The sequence below is a fragment of the Molothrus ater genome, chromosome 5 (assembly GCF_012460135.2).
Source record: "Molothrus ater isolate BHLD 08-10-18 breed brown headed cowbird chromosome 5, BPBGC_Mater_1.1, whole genome shotgun sequence".
Taxonomy (NCBI): domain Eukaryota; kingdom Metazoa; phylum Chordata; class Aves; order Passeriformes; family Icteridae; genus Molothrus; species Molothrus ater.
Window position 1 is genome coordinate 47,102,977 of NC_050482.2, and position 20,623 is coordinate 47,123,599.

The 20,623-nt window shown below is 46.8% G+C and overlaps 1 protein-coding gene across 1 annotated transcript; it reads left to right on the forward strand.

Annotated features, from left to right (window-relative positions):
• The first annotated feature begins 328 nt into the window (after window positions 1–328).
• LOC118697994 (solute carrier family 23 member 1-like) lies at window positions 329–20,062 on the forward strand. The gene is made up of 12 exons (XM_036401040.2): window positions 329–382; window positions 2,920–3,069; window positions 4,361–4,518; window positions 7,528–7,687; window positions 8,994–9,175; window positions 10,909–11,029; window positions 11,363–11,519; window positions 11,695–11,948; window positions 15,521–15,685; window positions 16,546–16,654; window positions 17,621–17,716; window positions 18,820–20,062. Exons 1-12 carry the CDS (start codon window positions 329–331, stop codon window positions 19,101–19,103), a joined length of 1,890 nt encoding a protein of 629 aa, XP_036256933.1. The 3' UTR covers window positions 19,104–20,062.
• Window positions 20,063–20,623: the final 561 nt, after the last annotated feature.

Below are 20,623 nucleotides of genomic sequence, written 5' to 3' on the forward strand. Positions count from 1 at the left end.
CCTTACCTGTGGATGAAGTTTTTCTGTCAGCAGTTACTGATTCTCTCATTCCAGTGAAGGGCTGCTTTCCAGATTGCTTGAATGCCAGTTCTCTAATCAGCTGGAGGAAAGGAGTCACTTATATAAGCCCAAGAAAATGAAATACTTCTGCAATGCAGCTCACATGAATAGCTAGGACTGAGCACTGTTTGGCCCCTGAAATCCAGCTTCTGCATCTTCTCACCCTGTTTCTTTGGGGCTGTTTTGACTGAAAGGAGTGGGAATTTGGGAGGCTTTCCTCTTCTGACTGGTTCATTTTCAAGGCAGTCGGTGAAGGCAAACAGAAGGCATGACACCCTCTTCAGACAAAGATATCAATGGGCTAGGTAACCCCAGCTTTGAGGTGAGTCTGCTCTCTGAAGGGTAATTCTTGCATAAAGAGGTGCAAGCCCTGTGGAAGGAGGAGAAGGGGAAAGCCAGGGGCTCGGGCTGCTGCAATGATTCTGGTGTGTGCTAAACTTCTGTCTTGGCTGTTATTGACAAGAATCTGAGGAACGATTTCCTCACTACAGCCCCTGCTGCTGCTGCAGGCTCAGCATACTTTCTACTCTCTGGCACCCTTTTAACTTCTTTTCCCTCCACTATTTCTAAAATGATAATGTAGATGAATGGCAGTGCATGTGTGTATCTGTACTGAAAAACAGGTGAGCTTGTGGCTGTGTTCCTGGGTAAAGCATTTTATGTATTCATTAGAAAAATTACAGTAGAATTTTAGCCTAGTAAAGACTGTGTTTCTTTGTCTTTTGGACCTATTTCCAGTGAGGTGAATTGTTAGAAATGTGGGTGAAGAAGAGATTTGAGTGTCAGCTGAGGAGGGCACCCTGTAGAATTATAGATGTGTAGTAAAAGCTGTAAATGATGTGCCAGTCCAGGGGTGTGTGGTACGCTGAGAATGCTGCTAGCTGTAACAGCCATGGGCAAGGTCCTGGGATATGACAGCCCTCTTCCTATCCCAAAGCAGGGGTCACCTCCATTAGAAACTAAAAACTTTGCTTATTTTCCGTCAGCAGGTGTGAAGGAGTGGGGTCCTGCAAACATCTTGCCACCTTGATACAGACCACCTGTCTGTGCTACCTTGGAGAAAGCATTTAACCTCCTAGTGTACAAGTCCCACATTTCTTGGGTAGCTCTGGGTGAGCTTGCTTTGTGCAGTGGAGGTGCTGTGCCAGCTGTGGGCAGAGCCTCAGGGAAGTGCTCAGAGTCAGTCAGTTTTCTTTCCTTATTTTTAACAGGCTCTCCATTTGAACTTGTTCTGCCATAGCATATCAGACTTGTGAATTTTTATGGTTTGAATCACCCTAGAGAGGGTAGAAGACAAAGGTGTTTTACCTGTGGTTCAAGCAGTTCAGGTCCTGACTGCCTTCTTGATGCACTTATTTAAGATGTGACTGAGGACCCTCATGCTGTGCCTGGAGCCTGAGGCACATGGAAGGTGTACTGGTCCCCTGGATTCATGGGAGCAGCTGGGCTGAGAACCCTGCTCCAGACTGCTCCTGCCTTGTCCTCCTGCCAGCATCTCAGCCTCACAGGCTGGCTGAGGTTGGAATGCAACTCTGGAGATCACCTTTTCCAAACCCCTGCTCAAGCAGGGCTGTCCAGAGCCAGCTGCCTAGGGCTGTGTCCAGACAGTTTTTTAATATCTCTGAGGATGGAGAATCCACAACCTCTCTAGGCAACCTGTGCAGTGCTTGGTCACTCTCACAGCAAAAAAATCTTTTCAGATTTTAAGATGGTACTTCCTTAATTTCAGTTTGAGTCCAGTGCCTCTGTTCCTTTCTCATCCTGATATCTCCACTCCATCCTTTTCCTGATGAGCCCTGCTCGCTCCCCCCCAGCTCCTGGGGAGGGTCAGGCACTCATGTGATGATCATGTGGGGCTGTTACTGGCACAGGCTCTGCCTGCCTGGAATATGCCTCCTGGTTAATACAGGGGAAATTGCAGTGAAAAGAAATGAGCTTACTGCTGTCTGCCTGGCTTAGCATTTGTCTACCCGTGGTGTTATTCAGGAGTTATTGTCTCCAAATAATTCCATGCATGGGCAGTCTTAAGTACCTTGCTGTACATTTGTTAATCCATGGCTCAGGCTCTCTTGTTCTGAAATGAAAATGTCAGGACAGGGAGTTATTAAGGAACACCTTTTGCTCTTGAAGTTTATGCCTGAGTCAGTTTGAATTAAATCTGCCTTCACCTATCTATTTTGAAGTATCTGTAATGCTCCCAGTTTGCCCAGGCTGGATGAATATGCTGTATTTGTTAAAGAGGCGTCCCTGTGTTTCAGCCAGCTCCTCTGGAGGAGCAGGGTTTTCTAGTAGGACAAAAGGCAGCTGTCTTTATCAAGGCACAACACTGGTAAAGGTAAGCATAAGGAGATTGAAAGAGAAGACCCAGGAAATGAAATATAAAATGTGCTTCTACTCAGTAATTAGTGTCAGCCAGGTATTTTAGCATGTTTTATAAAAAATGCTGTTTGGGTGGAATTGCCAGGACGTACAGAAACCAGAGGACAGTGCAGCTTTCACTGATAAGCCCACTGCACACTCTTCCTTGCTTATGGTTGCAATGATAAAACTAGATTTTAATGATATTAAGACACTTTGTCTGGATGTCCCTTTGAGATTGAGACACCCTCTAGTGTTTCTTCAGGCCTAGACACACCAGCACATACAAAGATTTTCTGTATATGTTTTGTGCCTCTGTTTTAGTTTCTCCTCCTTGGTTTGTTTTTGTTTTGTTTTGTTTTGTTTTTAAATATTGTGGCATTGTTGAAAGCTACACAGGAGGTTTTCCTGCCAGATGTGGAGCATGGCTGCAAGAGAGGCAGCTGCTGGGCATCTGCAGGGCCAGGCTCTGGCTAACAAAGTGTCTCTCCTGTTGTCCAGGGTAAACGTGGGAGCCACTGCCATTTCTCAGCAGTTCATGCTGCCTGTGGCCCAGAGGAGGGTGGAGGCACTAGCCACAGTGAGACCAAGCTTGGCTACACTGTCACAGATGTGCCACCCTGGTATCTGTGCATCCTGCTGGGCATTCAGGTGAGACGGGAAAGCAGGTGGAGGCTGGGGGTAGGTAAAAGTTACATGGCTGTTCAGCCAGTTAATTGGGGTGAAACCTAAATTTGGGAGTGTTTTACTTTCACGGGGCTTGAATGGAGCTCTGAGGCTGGATCTTAGTGAGCTCAAGTCCTTTGGTCCACATCCTGAGCATTGATTATTAGCATCATGCCCACAGTTACATTGCATCCTTTGAAGTGCAAATGGTCAGGCAGAGTCCTGAGGCAGGGGTCAAACAGTTAATAAGAGAACATGTGGGGTACCTGGGCTGAAGGTAGCCAAACATGTAAGGGCTTTCTGAACTTCTGCCTTCCCATGGCAACAAAAACTCAGCAGCAGGCCACATGCTGTTTTGGCTGGTGTCTGTGCCCAGGTGTGTTAAATGACCCAGTACCACCAATGCCATGCTGGGCAGGGAGCCTATGGGAAAGGAGACCTCAGAGTCATTAAGATAATGATGGACTGTGCTTGGAGGTAGAATTTTGTACTTTGTTTCCTTAAATGGAAATTTAGAGTGTATCAACCCAAAATATCTGCATCATAATTTTAATAAAACATGCCTGTAGTGAATAAAGTGTGATTCTGAGTGCCACCAGTTCCACCACTGCAGTGCTGTGCTCCAAAGTGAGAGTGAACAACATAGGTTAATAATTAAAATAAAAAGAGGCTTTAAAAATTGTTTTCAGATTTAGTCATTAACAACAGGTCATTGTAGAAATATGTCCGTGACTCTTCTGACAAACACAATGCCCAATTCTTCCATTCTTTGGCACTCACTTTTTATGGTTATCCATAATTGTGCTCTGTGAGAAAAGCTACTGATAGCAAAAAATGCGTAGCTCCAATTTGCCAACTTTTTATGTCATCCTTTGTGGTGCAAATAAGATGGACTGAAATATTGCATTCATTTTGCCTGATTGCTCTGTCCTGTACCCTTGGGAGGTCCCCAGCTTCCTGGGGAAGTATGTCCAACAGCTTTGTCTGCAGATGCTGGGGATAAACTGGTTGTGTCTGACAGTGGTCTGGGAAGTCCACAGCACTACAAAAGGTCTTTGGACATGTAAAGGAGGAGTCATTTCAGTGGGTGCATTGCAATTCTTGTAGGTGCTTTGGAACAGCTCCTAACAGAGCATTAAAACTGCCAAAAAAAAAAAAAGAGAGAGGATGGGTAATGTTAGTATAGCACAAATCTGTGAGTTCTCTCAACAACAGGGTAATAACACAGAGCCAGGTCTGTGTCCTTCTTCACCCAGTCTTTCTCTGTGGCTCCTAGCACTTCTTGACAGCCATAGGAGGTCTTGTAGCCGTCCCGCTGATGCTCTCCAAAGGCCTTTGCCTCCAGCACGACCTACTGACCCAGAGCCACCTGATCAGCACCATCATCTTTGTCTCAGGAATTTGCACCCTGCTGCAAGTCCTCTTTGGAGTGAGGTAGGCCAAATGCAAGAGCTGAGAACGTGAGCAGTTACTCTGTGCTAGGCCACCACCCTGTTGGAGAGTTTATCAGTGAGTCATTTGTTACCCTTGGGCAATCAGGGTCCATGCCAAAGCACCCTGAAACTGCTGAGAGCTTTGCAGGGTTACCTTGCTGTTCTGAATTTTCCATCTCCTGATACTTCATATACCTTTTGTTGGGCTTATAAGGAATCTGTCCTCAAAATAATAGAGCATTGCAACATGCAGTAAAAAGTACTTGCTTGTTCCTCACTCCAGGGATCTTCCAGCTGAGGCAGGAGCCTTCTGATTTGGGCCCAGGGTCAAGAGAACACAAATTCTACAGGAAACTCTAGGGGTCAAGTCCATCTGCCACCACTTAGGGACTCAGGGAAGAGTTCAGCAGCACATCCTGGTATGTGGTGCACTTCACATGCTCAGGGATTTGTGGCATAAAAGGTAAATCCCTTGCTGATGAGCAGCTAGCAGTGAGATGAGCATGGAATTGCTATTCGGTACTCAGAAAAAGAATATTTAGTGACAGAGATGACTGCAAGTACTCCCCTTTTCCAGAAAGACCCTGTATCTTTGCTGACCTTGAAAATTTTCTTCTAGTTCCCTTGTCATAACTCTGGGCTGTCTCTGTCTTTCCACAGGCTGTTTTTTCCTCCAGTATGGTGGGAACCTGTGTTTTTTGCTTCAAAGACAAAGCTATAGATTCTTTGACTTCTCAACCTGATGGACTCTGGTTAATCACTGGTCAACTGCCAGCTCCACAAAATGTTTTTCCTCCTTCTGCTTCATTCACTACTGAAACTTTTCTGTCTCTCTTTGTCTTAAGAAGTGTCTGTAGACAAACTTCCTGAGGAGTGCTCCCCTTCTCCTAGATTGTTACAGGATTAGTGGAGGAAAGAGGAGCACCTTGACCACAAAAAACAGAGAAACTGGGTTTTCAGCTAAATTCAGGCTGGAGTCCATGACCATCACTGCTGGTGCAATTCAGGCATTCTGAGTTCTCCCAGGCACCCTCCAAATGCCTCAGTGCATTCCTGAGAGCTGTAATGTCCCTTGCTCTCTGTTAACTGGGGATTAAAGAGTAGCAAAGAGCCTCTCTCTCCCGTGGATGAATAGCTAATTGAGGTACAGCAGATCAAATTAAGTGGTAAGGAGCTGTTCCCATGGGATAAGCTTGATTGGCTTTTGCCCTGCTGAGGATGCAATTGCCTTGTTGCTGACCCCAACTATAAGGCATGAGGACATTCATGAAGCAATAGCCAAGGGAAAAGCTGACCCACTGCAACCTGCAGCTCTGTCATGTTACACAGCATGAAAAAGCAGCAGTGGGTCCCAGACAGTCACTAGAGACACGGTCAGAGGCTCCTGAGGGGAGACACAAGTCATTTGCTGTTATGGTGAGTCCTGCTTAGTAAATGCTTGCACATCATATACTGATTATCAAAACACAGTATTGCCTTCCCTATTTCTGCAGCTTTCCCTCTTGCAGACCCCACAGGAAAGAGTTCAGTGTACCCCATAGGTATCACCTTGGCACCCTATTTTCCTCTGAGCCTACCAATGGCAACATTGAGCCCACCCGTGCCAACACTGTCTGTGAAATATCTTAGGGACCAACACAACAGAAACTATAAATCTATTGTTAGATTCCAAGTCATGGCCCTGGGCCTCCTCTGTTTCTTTTTGTTTGTTTCTTGTGCCTTGCCCAGCAAAATCGTTTCAAAACTTTGACAGTGTTTCAGTTGTGCATGACTAGTATAAATATTTGGTTTAGGTGACAGAGACATGGTCTGTTACAGCTACACCATCCCCTATTTCAAGAATGTTAGAAATTCCTCTGTTTCGGGGAAAGCTGTGCCCTGCAAAAGCAGTCACCTGAATTGCTGTCCCATGGCTTTTCTGAACAGGTGCCATGAGAGCTCCTGGCACAAGGAGAGGTTGCTTTGGGAGTTCCTCCTAGGGGTGCTCCCTAAAGGAAGGAAAACAGAGGCACCTTGGAGATTTCCCTTGGCTGTTTCAAGGACGTTGTGCCCACCCTTAGGCAGCTTAGGATTTTTCATGCACACTAGAGGAATGGTTAAAAAAACTTGCACTGCAATGGGGGCTTATGTGGGCCTTTGAGGAGTCAGTCAGGCCTTTTAGGTCTCTGTCTCCATTTCTTCATGTGTGGAAAAAGAGGCTGGTGCAGCTCAAAGGAGCATTGCTCTGCTGTATAAATCTCTGCATAAAGCCAGTGCTGAACTCCTCTGGAGATGCAAGTTCCTTGCTACTCTGAGGAATTCCCAGAGGGAGAAATACTCTAAGCCAGGAGACATGTGGTGTGGGGGGAGAGCCAAGGTCACCCAGTCACCCAGTCAGTGCCCATAGACCCCTCCATGCAGGTTTCCTTTCTAGTTTCAGTGGAAGTGCAGAAGAGGAATTGGCATTAAAACCTGGTGTACTAAAAGCCAGGTCACATTTTCTATCAGGATTGTTGTGACATGGAGAGTACTTAGTGCATGCCCTTGTGTGCATGAGCACGTTCTGAAGAGAACCAAAGCACCCAAAGGGGAGAGAGGAAGCAACTGGATATTGGCAAGATTGACTGAACTTTTCTTCAGCATTTCACTGTCTTTCTTCCTTGGTTTTCTTCCCCCCGCCAGATTTTTCCTTTCCACATCCTACTCTGTGCATGTCTGTGGTCTCATCAGCCGTTAGAAGCACGACTTCTTCCTTAACAGGGGGTAGCAGGGTTGGACTGTAGCACCCATGTGCCCCTCCATTGCTGGTGTTTGAACCTCAGCTCTTACCCCATGTCAGTGCTCTTGCATGCAATGGGCAGCAATTCCTCCCCATGGTCAGTGACAGTGACCTGCCACAATTCAAAAGATCCTGTCAGAGGCCATGGGCAGACTGATTTTTAAATTTATTTTGCTTTCCTTTCTCTCACCCTTATACAGCAGAGTTTCTAGCACTCTCACTTGTCGTTTTTCCCCTCTGCTTTCCTTCCAGGCTGCCTATTATTCAAGGAGGGACTTTAACATTCCTGACCCCCACCTTGGCAATGCTGTCTCTCCCCGATTGGAAGTGCCCTGCCTGGACAAACAATGCCACCCTGGTGAATGCCTCTTCACCAGAATTCATCCAAGTCTGGCAGACACGGATGCGAGAGGTATATTACCTTTTCAGTGGCACCTGCTCTGTATCAGGGCTGTTTGCTTTCAGTAAAGTGCCTGACCATATCATGGTCATCACAGCTGGAAAAACTTCTATTCCCAATGAACCTTGGCCCTCAAGCTGTTGCAGCTTTTAAAGCATCTATTCTCTATCAAAAAAGTAGTTGCTTCACTGCTGCTGAACAGGGGACATGCAGACATCCTCATGTGATTTATGGTCCCTGCAAAGTCTACCCTTGTCCAGTCAGATCCCTTCTCTATAAAGCATGGTTAGCCCAGAAGAAGAAAGGGAGGGAAAATATTTTCAAGGAAACAGCCCTGTCTAAGCACAGGAAACCTAGTAAAAAAATGCAAGGCAAAACCTACTGTAAATATTAAGGAAAAGGACATTCTTAGGTAATCAGAAGGGAGAGGGAAAAGTCAGGGGTCTCACTGCCTTGTTCTACATCAATTGCCTTTATCAGAGCAAGTGACTAAATTTGCCTCTGTGGATCCATTTGTTGGTGTGTTTTCCAAACCTCTGGGAAGTGTTGAAAGCTCACCAGGGGTTTGCTGTGCAGCACAGGTTGCTCTCTGCTGATTCATATAAATCTGTCCCAAGGGCATTGCTGACATCTCGTTTCAGCCTGGGTCATTCACCCAGCCCCTGGAGCTGGGGGAAGGAAGGTGCTCAGCACCACCTTGCAGCCTGGGCTTGTTACCAAGTCTGAGGAGGCAGAGAGCAGCCTTGTCCCTGCCTGAAGCTGACACTGAGGTGAGCAGCATTTCAGAATGTAATTGCTGGCTCCTTGGCAGTGATTGTCAAACACTGGGAAGTTCAGGGTGATAAATGTGCTCCCAGAGTGAAACCCAGGAAAAAAAAGAGGCTGTGATGAGTCACTTGCCTCATCAATGTGCTGAAGAGACCCGAGCCCTTCCCAAAAGGAAGATCAGTGGAGACCATGGCCCTGCTCCTGTTTTTGGGGCAAGAACTTTTCCCCTGTCTTGGGGGAGCAGGCAGGAGAGTGCAGGGCAGATGATGCATGCTTGGGTGGCCCAAGAGGACAGGGAGGAGGTGATCTCTGGAATAAAATTAGCCCTGGTGAGGACTAAATCCATCAGCCAAGGGGGGGGGTTGCTGTGCTGCTGTTTTGGTGGTCCTTCCCACATGTAATTCTCAGCCAGATTTTATTGTTGTCAGCAGGAGGCCTCTAAGCCACTCTGTTGCCAGAGACTGAGCCTGGCTCTCATGCTGGATTTGCACTGACATGAAGAAAAGGCTCAACAGCTGGAGTTCCTTCCAACCTCTGGTTTTTTTTCCAGGTGCAAGGAACTATCATTGTAACTTCTTGCTTTCAAATCTTCGTTGGATTTTCTGGCCTGATTGGATTTCTGATGAGGTTCATCGGCCCCCTGACAATTGCCCCCACTATCACCTTGGTTGTACTACCTCTGTTTGAGTCAGCTGGAGATATGGCTGGGCAGCACTGGGGCATAGCATTCCTGTAAGTCTCACATCTCTGTGGGAAAGATGAGAGTGCACAAATCACTTGCCTCTAATATGAAACCAAGTGTCACAGTCTGTAGCAGAGTTCCCCTGGGTTCAAGGTTTATTTCTTGAGCACCAACATGTGACAGCCTTGTGCAAGGCAGCCATGTGACAAAATCATTCTCCTCCAATCCCCAGGAGGTTAAGCTCTCAGCAACAAAGCAAAACCCAAACTTGAGTTAAAAAATCACTGATTTTTGTAAAAATACAAAGTCCATAGGTTCAGTAGAGACACAAGCCTTCCCCATGTGTGTGCAGTCTCCGTCACAGTTGTCTACACACACTGTCTTACACACCTGTTATTTAAGTTTAAAAGACATTCCTAAAATGACCAAGTTGAGCATTCAGGTATTCTGTGTTGAAATAGCTGGTGCTTTATGTATGGTCTTCACATGAGTAGGAGGAATTGTTCCCTCCAGAGTCGTAAGGCTGCTGAGCACCTTTGTTAATGCAAATGGATGAAGTGTGCACTCACACAGTCTGTCTGGACTCTGTAGCATTAGAAACCACAAATGGAAACCAGTTCCTCCTCAGACTTTCTCCCTCCAGTCATCCAGTGCTTTGAATTGTGTATGTCACGGAGTGTCTTTGCAGAGAAGTGAGGATAGAGGTTTCTTTGCACTGTTGGAATTCTGCTTGTCCCTGACTACTGCACCTACAGTTTGTCACCTTTTCACATGGGGAAAACTACCAGTTTTCCAGTGAAGTCAGTGCACTTCAGCTGGTGCAATTGATTTCTCACCATATCCTATGCATATTAATTCACTCCATGTATAAAATTTAGATTTGTTGTAGAATAATGAGGAGGCCTTCAGAGGCCTGGCTAACCCAGGAGATGTCCATGGTCTTCTAGCAGCTCAGCAGTCGAAGGTGGGATGCCCAGTCCCTGCCCTCTTTCCACATGTGGTAGCCTCCAGCTTCATCTGGTTGGCCTCTCTGGGCAAAAGGCACATGAGGGGCAGGCTGTGAGTGCACCCAGATGTGCTGCTGTTCCCAGATGTGTCCTACACAAGGGATGGGAGAGGAGCTGCAGCTGCAGTTCCTTCCATCGGCGCAAGCCCCGGGTGCTGCCAGGGACACAGGGGAGCCCCTCCACAGCTCAGCCCTTGCTGACAGAGAGCCATGCTCTCCCCTTCTTGCCTGGCTGGGAGGGCTCTGAGGGCACCATGTGCAGCCCCACAGTCCCAGCATGGTTTTTTCTTTCAAAACAGGGATTTGCACAGCCAAACCAAATCCTCTTCTTTTACTCTGTGTCACAGGAGCTTTTTGCCCCTTGAAGAGCAAAAGCTGAAATCAGGAAACAATAAATCCTGTATTTCTAGTGTATCTGAATTACACAGGCAGAACCTGAACCTTGCATGTCTGTCAGGTCTTTCTTTTACTTATGAGGCATTTTTAACCTTTCTGCAACTGTGTCACACTCACAGATCCACTGCCTGGGGTGTCAGTGTTGAAACAATAAGGGTAAAAAAGAGTTGTTTGCAAATATGCTGAGCTATCAGTAGATTGTGATGGAAAGCTTGTTCCATGTCTGGCTTGGTAGAGTGGGGAGCCACCCTCTGCTGCTGAGAGCCTGTTTTCATGGGTCTTCTGGAGTCCTGGGTTCTTGGGTTGCAGATCTTCACTTAATGTGGAGACAGGTGGGCACCTGGGCACCCCCTTTGTTTACAGTCTCATTTCCCCTTCTAGGACTACTTTTTTCATAGTTCTGTTCTCTCAGTACTTGAAACACGTTGCTGTGCCGCTGCCATCTTACCAGAGAGGCAAGAAGTCCCACTTCTCTCCAGTCTACCTCTTCCAGATCTTCCCGGTACATTGGGGTTCCTGGATACCAGGGCATTGTGACAGGGACTGGCCTCACCCACTCTGGGCTGCCTGGGCTCTTTCCACTCGTGTCCAGATGAGTGAGTGCTTCCCAGCTGAGCCTGTGTGGTAAGGGGCAGAGAGGAAAAAGCTCCCCATGGCCCTGATTATTGGGAGGGAGGGAGGGAGAGAAGAAGAGAGGGCCACCAGGAGCTCCTGCTGCCTCTTTGCCTCCCTTCGGTGTGCAGGGAGAAGGGTCGGGCGGGGACCCATTGTCCACCGCAGCCGTACTGAGGACGCAGCCATACCCTAACCAGACCCCCCTGCTTGTGATGGGCAGGTGCTGCTGGGGCTCTCGCTGAGCTGGCTGCTCTGCTACGTGCTGACAGTGACCAGCGTCCTCCCTGCGGCCCCCAGTGCCTACGGCCACCTGGCCCGGACAGACAGCCGCGGGGACGTTCTGTCACAGGCTCCCTGGTTCCGGCTGCCTTACCCAGGTACCCTTCCCCATCCTGCCTACTCCTGCCTCCGCCTCCACTTACCAGGAGGAGAGGAAATGTCAAAAATCAGGCGGACACCCACAGGCATTCCTGCTGTTCTTCCTCCCCCGGGGCACATTTCAGGGTAAATGAAACCCTGAAATTCCACCTGAACCGAGCTCTTTACTTGCAGGCCAGTGGGGAACGCCAACGGTGAGCCTGGCCGGGATCTTTGGCATCCTAGCCGGGGTGATTTCCTCCATGCTGGAGTCCGTGGGGGATTACTACGCCTGTGCCCGCCTGTGCGGGGCCCCGCCGCCGCCGGAGCACGCCATCAGCCGCGGCATCGGCGTGGAGGGCATCGGCTGCCTGCTGGCCGGGGCCTGGGGCACGGGCAGCGGCACCACGTCCTACAGCGAGAATGTGGGAGCCCTGGGCATCACCAAGGTGAGCCTCGCCGCAGGGTGGTGCCTCCCGGAGGGCTCCCCCGCGGGGCACATGGCTGCGTGCTGGACCTGGGGAGTGAGCTCAGGCCACCTCCCGAAAGTTTTATAACTTATATATTGTCGGAGTATCGGGGGGTAGGACGGTCGGGACGGATGGAGACGAGAGGTCGTGGAATTTGCGGTTTATTGCAAAGGGCCTGGGTGCAGGGCCCTGCTGGGAGCTGCCAGCCTGCAGCTCGGAGCAGGCCCGAGAGAAGAGAGGGGTAGAGAGGATGAGAGAGAGAGAGTAAGGGAGTAAAAAAGGTAAGAGCGTTAAAGGGTAAAGAGAGTAAAAGGTAAGAGAGTGAGGTTCTCATTACAGTACAATAAATCTTCTTCTATGTTGAATATTCTAATTCTCACTACTAACTTAGTACAATATACAAATCTTATAGCATTTACATACAGCCTATAAGAATCATTACATTACCATACTGTGTTACATTTTAAACCCTCAAAACTACTCTTTGGACCCCTTCTGCCAAGCTAGTAGGGTCTGCTCTGACCCTTGGAGCTGTCTGCAAGCAGAGGGTCTTGTTCCATCAAAAGGGGATTACCTTCAGTGTGGCCATACTATTGCTTTCCAGTTGTTCAGTAACTAAGGTATCTCAAAGCTTGCTTTCATTTCAATCTCACTTATAGTTTCTATATTCTCAAAATCTTTTGCCAGACAATCATATTTATAAGGCTTTCCTGTTTCATCTTCCCCAACAATATATAACTTAGAACACGGGAAAATTGTGCCTTGGCACATTGGTGACCAGCTCAGCAAGCACTGCAAATGACTTAACAGAGGTGGGCAGTGCTTCCCTTTCTCTGCCTCTGGCCTGCATAGGGAATTAGTGCACTCACTCAGACACCTGGCCTAGGTAAGGCTGGACAGACAATGCTACATCTGAGCTAACCCATACGGGCATGGAGAGGGAGAGGAGAGAAAGGGAAAGGATGAATATTAATAGGGCTTCAAATTCCACAACTTCTATAACCCAAGGATGGCAATCATGTGAAAGGTAGACTATTTCTTCAGGGTTACAAAATGGGATTGCAAAGGTTTGTGTGTGAGTCCCTTGAGTATATTAATTGCACTTATCAGGGAAAGAAATTTCCAGAGATAAGCTTGACAATCAAAGATTTTCACTAAGCTTTGCAGCCATAGGATAGGCTGACAGACATCTAGCTGCTAACTGGACAACATTTTCAAATCATTACCAAATAAGCAGTGATAAGCCTGAAGAGTTGTGAGCCAGTAAATAAATCCTTACAGCTTCCACTCTATAATATTGCTTATTTCATTGGATTTTACAAACCTCACTGACAATAACCATTTTGCACACATGGCAGTGTTAGTGTTTGACTGAGGTGGCTGCCTCAAGCACCAAGGGCTGCCTGGATGTCTGCTTGGAGTCCAGTGTAGCCCATCACCACGTGTGCATTGTCACTAGGAAGTCTGTGCATACTAACCATCCACCTGAGCCAGCTCTTCCTGATGTGCAGTTTGCTGCATGCTTATATGTTTGGGATGCTGCCCAAATTCATAATTACCAGATTACAGGACATGTATTCTCACAATGTATGCTAAGTCCTCCAGGAGGACATGCCATCCTTGCTGATTCAGGAGAGGTGTTTCCCTTGGATCCCACAGCTGCTCACTCTGTCCACACTTGAAAGAGCTGAAAACAGAGTGTCATCTCAGTTGAAATTGAAATCAGTGTAAACACTCTGGCTGGGACAGATGGGGATGCTGAGAGCACAAGGCAGATTTAATTTCTTTTTTTACGTGGGAAACACGTTTTTCCATAACAAATGGAAACACAAGAGACTTGTTTCCTCTCTTAAACACAGATGTCCAGCACCACTGGAGAAGTCTTTGGAGATCTCAGATACATACAGGGCTGACAGATAAGGCAAGGAGAAGCTGCTAGAAACTGCCAAAATGCAACATCTTACATGGTATCAGATATTTAAATTGCTTGATCAGGCCTGGTACGCCAGTACTGAGAACTCCTTTCCAAGAAAAGGAGGATTTTAAAGAGTGGTAAAGGCACCACATATTGTGGGGAACCCTGCAGTTACTTCAGCCTTAAGAAAGAGAACTGATTTTATTGTTTTCCTGACATAATTGAAGCAAACTCCAAACTAGTGGCTTTAGCAGAATATGGTCACAGTGCTGTCACTGGATTAGGTGTTTTGCTTTTAAGGCCAACTCCATATACTTGGTAATTCAACATTTTAGCAAATTGAGACTTTGAATCTTTGTTCTAATCCTGGAACAAATAGATCTGTTGACTTTTATTAGTTAACATTTAGATGGTAACAGCGTCCCAAGGTTTTAAGCTAGAGTATAAAAAGCAATAAAGCACCTGAAGAAAATGCATGATTTTATTTTGAAACTCCACACCAAATCTTTTTTATTTATCTTTCTCAATCAAGAAAGACTTAAAATATTTTAAATGGACATGTTTGAGAAGTACTTAAAAAGAGACACTATTAGTTACTGAGAATGTTTTTGTTGAAAGCATTCACAAAAAGCCTGTCCTGCAATTAGACATTCTTCAAATTGATGGAGGGATTAAAACATTTAATTGAATTATAAAATGTTTGCAGAGGATTACAGAGCTGGCCTGACACAAATATTTTAAGTTTAGCATGATTCTTTGGCAGTCCAAGTTTTAGTGTGGGCTTGGAAGTTTAATGAATATTGCTGCTTTCCTTTTCACTTTCTATATAAATGTCTCAACCCTTTATTTGGCAGATACTCTTTTTCTTTCCTATTCATATGCTGTAACAGATCTGAATAAAGGGCATGGCTTGGTCCTTCATCCCATCTTTTTCGTAGTGCTTAACCAAAAAAAGGCCTAGGGGAAAAAATGAGAAAAAAATTGTTTTACTGAAGATAGATGGGTGATGAGAGATAGGGACAGAGCAAAACACTTCCTCACTTCTTATTTTTTGACCATCGAAAGGATAGATCAGATCCCAGAGCTTAGGATGGAGTAGCCAGCCAGCTCTGGTCTCTAAAATCTTGATCTCCAGGGAATGGAGGGATCCTTGTGGGATACCTCATTGAAAGCCACGTCTGGATGTCAATCCAAACCCTGACAGAAGGATTGTCCATTGAACTGACTGGGGGGTTGCAGTGCCAGGCTTGTATGTATGCCAAGATATTTCTAGGCTAAAGCAAGAACAAGTGGGTATTACTGTGCTCTTAATTATTATTATTTTTTTAAATTTCAGTTTAATAGCAAACTGTTGAAGTTCTGTCAATAGTAGGAGAGAGGATAACACTGAGTAAATAGGTGTGGTACTTTCAGAGTGCCTTTTGTGGTAAATATCTATGGTGCACAAACACTTATGCTTCCCATTCAGTGTCAGCATCGCAGCTCACCAGCAGCTGTATCCAGACCTGTCCCTGAACGTGCCATGCACTGCTAGGCCCAGAGCAGCAGCACCTACCTGACAGGCTGGCTCTGGAGCCTGCCCCACACCCTTCTCTGCCGGTCAGTGCGTGACTGCCTCCTCTTCCTCTTGGTGCAGGTGGGGAGCCGAATGGTGATCATTGCTGGTGCCTGTGCCATGCTCCTGAGCGGCATCTTGGGGAAGGTTGGGGCCATGCTGGCCAGCATTCCCATCCCTGTTATTGGAGGCATGTTCCTCGTGATGTTCGGAGTTATCGCGGCAGTGGGCATCTCCAGTTTGCAGGTAACAGCTGTGTGAGCACTGCTGCATCCTGGTGAAGGGGACTTCATGTCATTGAAACAGAGAATCATAGAATAAGCTCAGCTGGAAGGGACCCATCAAGACCATTGAGTCCAACTGCTGGGCCTGAGCAGGACACCCCAAGAGTCACACCATGTACCTGAGAACATTGTTCAGACACTTCCTGAGCTCTGTCAGGCTGGTGCTGTGGCCACTTCCCTGGGGAACCTGTTCCAGTGCCCAAACACCCTCTGGGTGAAAAGCTTCTTCCTGATATCCAACCTAAACCTCCCCTGACTCAGCTCATGCCATTTTCTGTCACAGGTCATGAGATTTAAGAGATCAGTACTTACCCCTGTGCTTCCCCTCATGTGGAAGCTGCAGACTGCAGTGAGGTCTCCCCTCAGTCTCCTCTTCTCCAGGCTGAACAGGCCAAGTGACCTCAGCTGCTCCTCATACAGCTTCCCCTCCAGACCCTTCACCATCCTTGTGGCCCTCCTTTGGACACTCGCTAATAGCTTTACATCTTATATTGTGGTGCCCAAAACTGCACACAGCACCCTCAGTTTCAAGTCAGTTTCTTACAGACTGTGTCATCTATAACCAGACTGCAGCAGGTGTAAACATTTATGTTGCAATTCCTCAGGTGAAGATAAGGGGCTGTACACAGAGGGGCTGAATCCCAGAGGGCTCCCTGGCATGGGCAGGGCTGGTTGGCACTGGGGACTGCAGGATCACAAATGCCCCAGCAGCACCAGGACTGGGTCCATTCCTGATTCCAGTGTTTGCATCCCACCATGTCTCATGAACACAACCGTAATCCAGAGTTTTGTGTATGTAATGTATGAAATTTCTCTGTGCAGTATACAGATATGAACTCCTCAAGAAACATCTTTATCTTTGGATTTTCTCTATTTGCTGGCCTCACAATTCCCAGCTGGGCAAACAAAAATAGTGCTCTGCTGAAAACAGGTAAGAGGTGACATCAGAAGCATTTTCTGCAGCATGAAATGGAAGGAAAGGCTGACCAGAGAAATCTTTTAAAATAGTTTTTTCCTTATAAAATGCTGAAATCTGTGCTTTGATTGTTGCCTGTTTCTTTCTGTGAGGGCTATTTTTGCCTTTTGCCCTGGATGCTTAGCTCTGGTGCAGAAATCTCTGCTTTTGGTCAGTGACTGGATTCTCATGAATGAGGCTTTCTTATGTGCTCATAAACAATAAAATGCTGTGCTTTCAAAATGCAAGAGCATACTCCTCTACTAAATTCCATCAAGTTCACTTTATTGAAATTTTCAGTTCTCCAGCAGCTGGCCCTTCACTGTTTCTTGTGTGACTGATGTCTTCATCACAAAGGCCAGAGTGTCCTCTCTTAAAGCATACAAGGTGTGCTGGGTGGGCTGATTAAAGAGCTGGGCCCACAAACCCCATGCTCTGTAGATGTCCTGTCAGCTGCTCAGTGCCACTGGGCGTAGCTCATGGCCATCAGCCCTCAAGAGGAAAGAAACATCACACCTGATGAGCTTGTGGTGCTGAAATCCCATGCTAAATATACTCACTTTTCTTTGGGAACTGAAGCTCGTGCTCTGTAGGGAGCTGATAGGTGTTATGTTGTGCACGTGCTGAATGTGTTTGGAGCAGAAGGTGGCTTTTTCTCAGACAGTGCTGGGGTCTGCACTGTTAATAAGCTCTTAATGTATTTATGAACCATTTCCTGCCCACTGTGAGTCTGTGAATAATCATGTAGAATAAGACCGTAAGTCTGAAACTGGCTGTGAGATCATTCTCCCTTCCACTCCCAAATCTTACACTCTGCTTCGGATTTGCAAGTCTTGTCCAAGCAAGCATACAGCTTGCAGCCTCTTGGCATCAGAAATGTTGCTGGTAGAACAGGTGAAATACTTTTCCTGCACCACGATCTAAAGCTTTTTTTTTTGCTAGGAATCATCCAGCTTGACCAAGTGATCCTGGTGCTTCTCACCACTGGCATGTTTGTGGGTGGACTTCTGGGCTTTATCCTGGATAACACCATTCCAGGTAGGATTTGCTGAAATGAGCTGCTAGTTTGTGCCTGTATAAGGGTTTGTTCCCTGGTACTTTTTGTTTTCATGACTCCTGTTCCATGGATTGGAATTGTGCTAGCAACCATGAAATACCGTGTGACTCAGAGAGGAGTGAGGAACAGGAGACATCACTGAAATGGTCTCTGGATGGAAAACAGCAGCTTATCAAAAATTAAGTAATTTGTCAGGAAGAACTCAGGCTGAGGAAAAGGTTTATTTGGCAAATATGTCTTTCAGGGAACATGCCTGCCTAAAACCATATTGCTAGTTAAAAGGAGAGAGGAAAGCAGCTGTAAGAAGTGGAAGGAGCCAGCATGGGAGCTGCTAAAACTGAAGCTGAACTAAAGCTACAGCAGTGGAAAGCAGTAGGAAAGGCTGGTGCTGGCCCTCAAAGGCAGCAAAGAGCCTTGGATTTTCATCTAGCATGGGGGAGGGAATAAGAATAGGAGAGGAAACGCTCTTTTCTGCTGCAGGAAAAGAGCAGGAAGAAAGGACGCTCTGTTAACCAGATTCTGTCACTGTCTGTGGCTTCTCAGAAAGCCAGTCTCCTTTTGGCTCATTAATTTTCCTGCAGCCTTCCATCATCAGCTCCTCTGGGCAGAATTTACCAGGTAGGATCACTCCCTTTCCCAAGAGGTTCTTTGCTGCCACAGCAGTTACAGGCACTTAGGAATTCCTTTGGCTAGGGTAAATACCTGTGACTGACTAGTAACTGTTAGCTAAATCTGCTCTGAAGTGTCTGTCTGGGCAGGTAACATTCAGCCTTGCTTTCCCAGCACTGCATGAACCTCCCCTTTGAACAGTTCTTGGATCTCCTGTGGCAGGTGAAAACTTCTTGGTATACATGATTCCCATGGAAAGCATGGAGAAGGCTGCTTATCTGGAAGCTGTTGCAGGAAAAGGGGTATTGTCTGGAAGCTCATTAGTGAATATTTGTAGAGCTCTTTGGAGCTGGAAGGGTTTAAGTAGAAGGGATTTGTATTTTGTGCTGGGTCTGCTGGGATTTGAGCAGTGGGTGTGAGGCACACAAAGCAGCCCTGCTGTTTTAAACACAACAACCTCACTTTGCTCTTGCAGGAACACAGGAGGAGCGGGGGCTCCTGGCATGGAAGCAAAGCCACAAGGGAGGGATGGAGAGCTCTCAGCTCATTTCCAAGGTCTATGATCTTCCCTTTGGCATAGGCACCAGATACTGCAATGTCTCTTGGTTTCGCTATCTCCCTGCTTGCCCCAAAAAACTGTCTTGTGACAAGAGAATGGATGAACTGAAGGCTGCTAGACAGAAAACCAGTGTTGAAGCATGCTTAGAAAGAAACTCTGAGGTTGGTGCTGATACACCAATCAGCACCAATTGGTGCTGATACAAGGATATAAGCACCTTGCCTGCAAGTGAACTCATCTTAGAAACAGAGGTCTGAAAGTATGTCTGCAGCCCCTATCACCTGAGCATGAGCTGGCAGCTGTTCGAGAGGGAAGCTGGAAAAGGATAATGTCTTCCTCTTCCCAGCTCTGCTGACTGCACCACTGATGGCCTTGAGGAAGTAATTTTTTCCTTCTCTCTTCCTGCCTGCTCACTTGTAGGAAGAACCTGATCCCTCCTCGGGGAACACCAAAGCCCAAGAAATGTCTAGGAAAGGTTTTCTGTTTCCTTCTTGCACTGACCCTTGGGCACCCTAAGGGGCAGCTGTTCAGCTCAAGCAGGAGGGCTTCCTGTCCCCTGATGTGGCAGCTGAAGGAGCTTCCCTAACGTGGGCCCTGCACCACTCTCGGGCATCCCTTGGGTTGGGGTTAATCCCCAGCACCTTAAAGCAACACCCGCCTCTCACCTTGTGTTGTATACCTCATCCTGGCCAAGGGGAAGGAGCAAGTGCCTCTAGCTCATGATTCATCTCATTCCAAATTCCCTTCATTTAGCCAGTCAAATGAATGTTGTAGGTGAGGCATCTAAAGTTAATGGGATGGATTGTCTTCTGAACCTGTCCCTTCTGCCTCAGACCACAGAGGGACTCTAGAGACCTTAGTTAGGTTCTTGACCTAACAGAAAAAACCAGCCTTACTGAAATGTATTCCACCTTGGAACTGGAATGCTGGGAGGAGTCTCAGGAAAACCAGGTTGGGCACCCAACCCTACACAGATGAAGGAATCCTCATCAAATATAATGGAGAAAACACTTCTGCTCACAATCTTACACATCCCTATGCTGCTTCTGTGTCCTGTGTACCCTTGCTGTACCTGTTTGGTCTAGTGTGGTGATTTTGTGGTGAAAAGCACTTCTCTGGAAAACAGGTGTGCAGGTAATTGCTCCTGTTCCCTATTAGCTTCAACCTGCAGGGCCACATGCAGTGTGATCACATGTGGTCCTGTGGTTCCTGATGCTGTGTAATAAAATTGTTGCTGTAGCATAAGTTTGTGTTTCCTTCATTGAGATTAATACTTTTTTTTGTAATATAATAAATAATAACATGTACACTGTAATGCTATTTCTCAGAGTGGTTGCTGGAGTGAGTGGCAGGTGGTATTCAAAATATCACATGCAGGTATTCAAAGAATCACTGCACTCCTGTGAACTCTGATCAGGCAAGAGGAGGGACCAAAGTTACATTCTTCACCTTCTCCTTAACATCATCTCACAATGCTTCTAGCCTCAAAGCAATGCCAGCATGTCTAAATGAACTGGGAAGGTCAGGGAATAGCAAGGCTGCACCCTGCAGAACTCTGAAGAGCTCTTAAACCCAAACAGGACCCCTGCAACCCCACTTTCAAACACAGCAGAGTGGCAAACATTCATCTGGGGATGTGACCACAGCCTCAACTGCAGGGCCAGAAAGGGCTCTGTAGTGTTTGTTCTTCCCTTGTACTTCGGTACTCAGCTCCACGTGT

What these genes read in the sequence shown, in the direction of transcription:
- LOC118697994 (XM_036401040.2), top strand. Translation starts at nt 329, where the DNA reads ATGACACCCTCTTCAGACAAAGATATCAATGGGCTAGGTAACCCCAGC. An exon ending in CACTGGGGCATAGCATTCCT is followed by an intron (nt 9,176 to 10,908) that starts GTAAGTCTCACA and finishes TTCCCCTTCTAG; the next exon opens with GACTACTTTTTTCATAGTTC. An exon ending in GAGCCCTGGGCATCACCAAG is followed by an intron (nt 11,949 to 15,520) that starts GTGAGCCTCGCC and finishes CTCTTGGTGCAG; the next exon opens with GTGGGGAGCCGAATGGTGAT.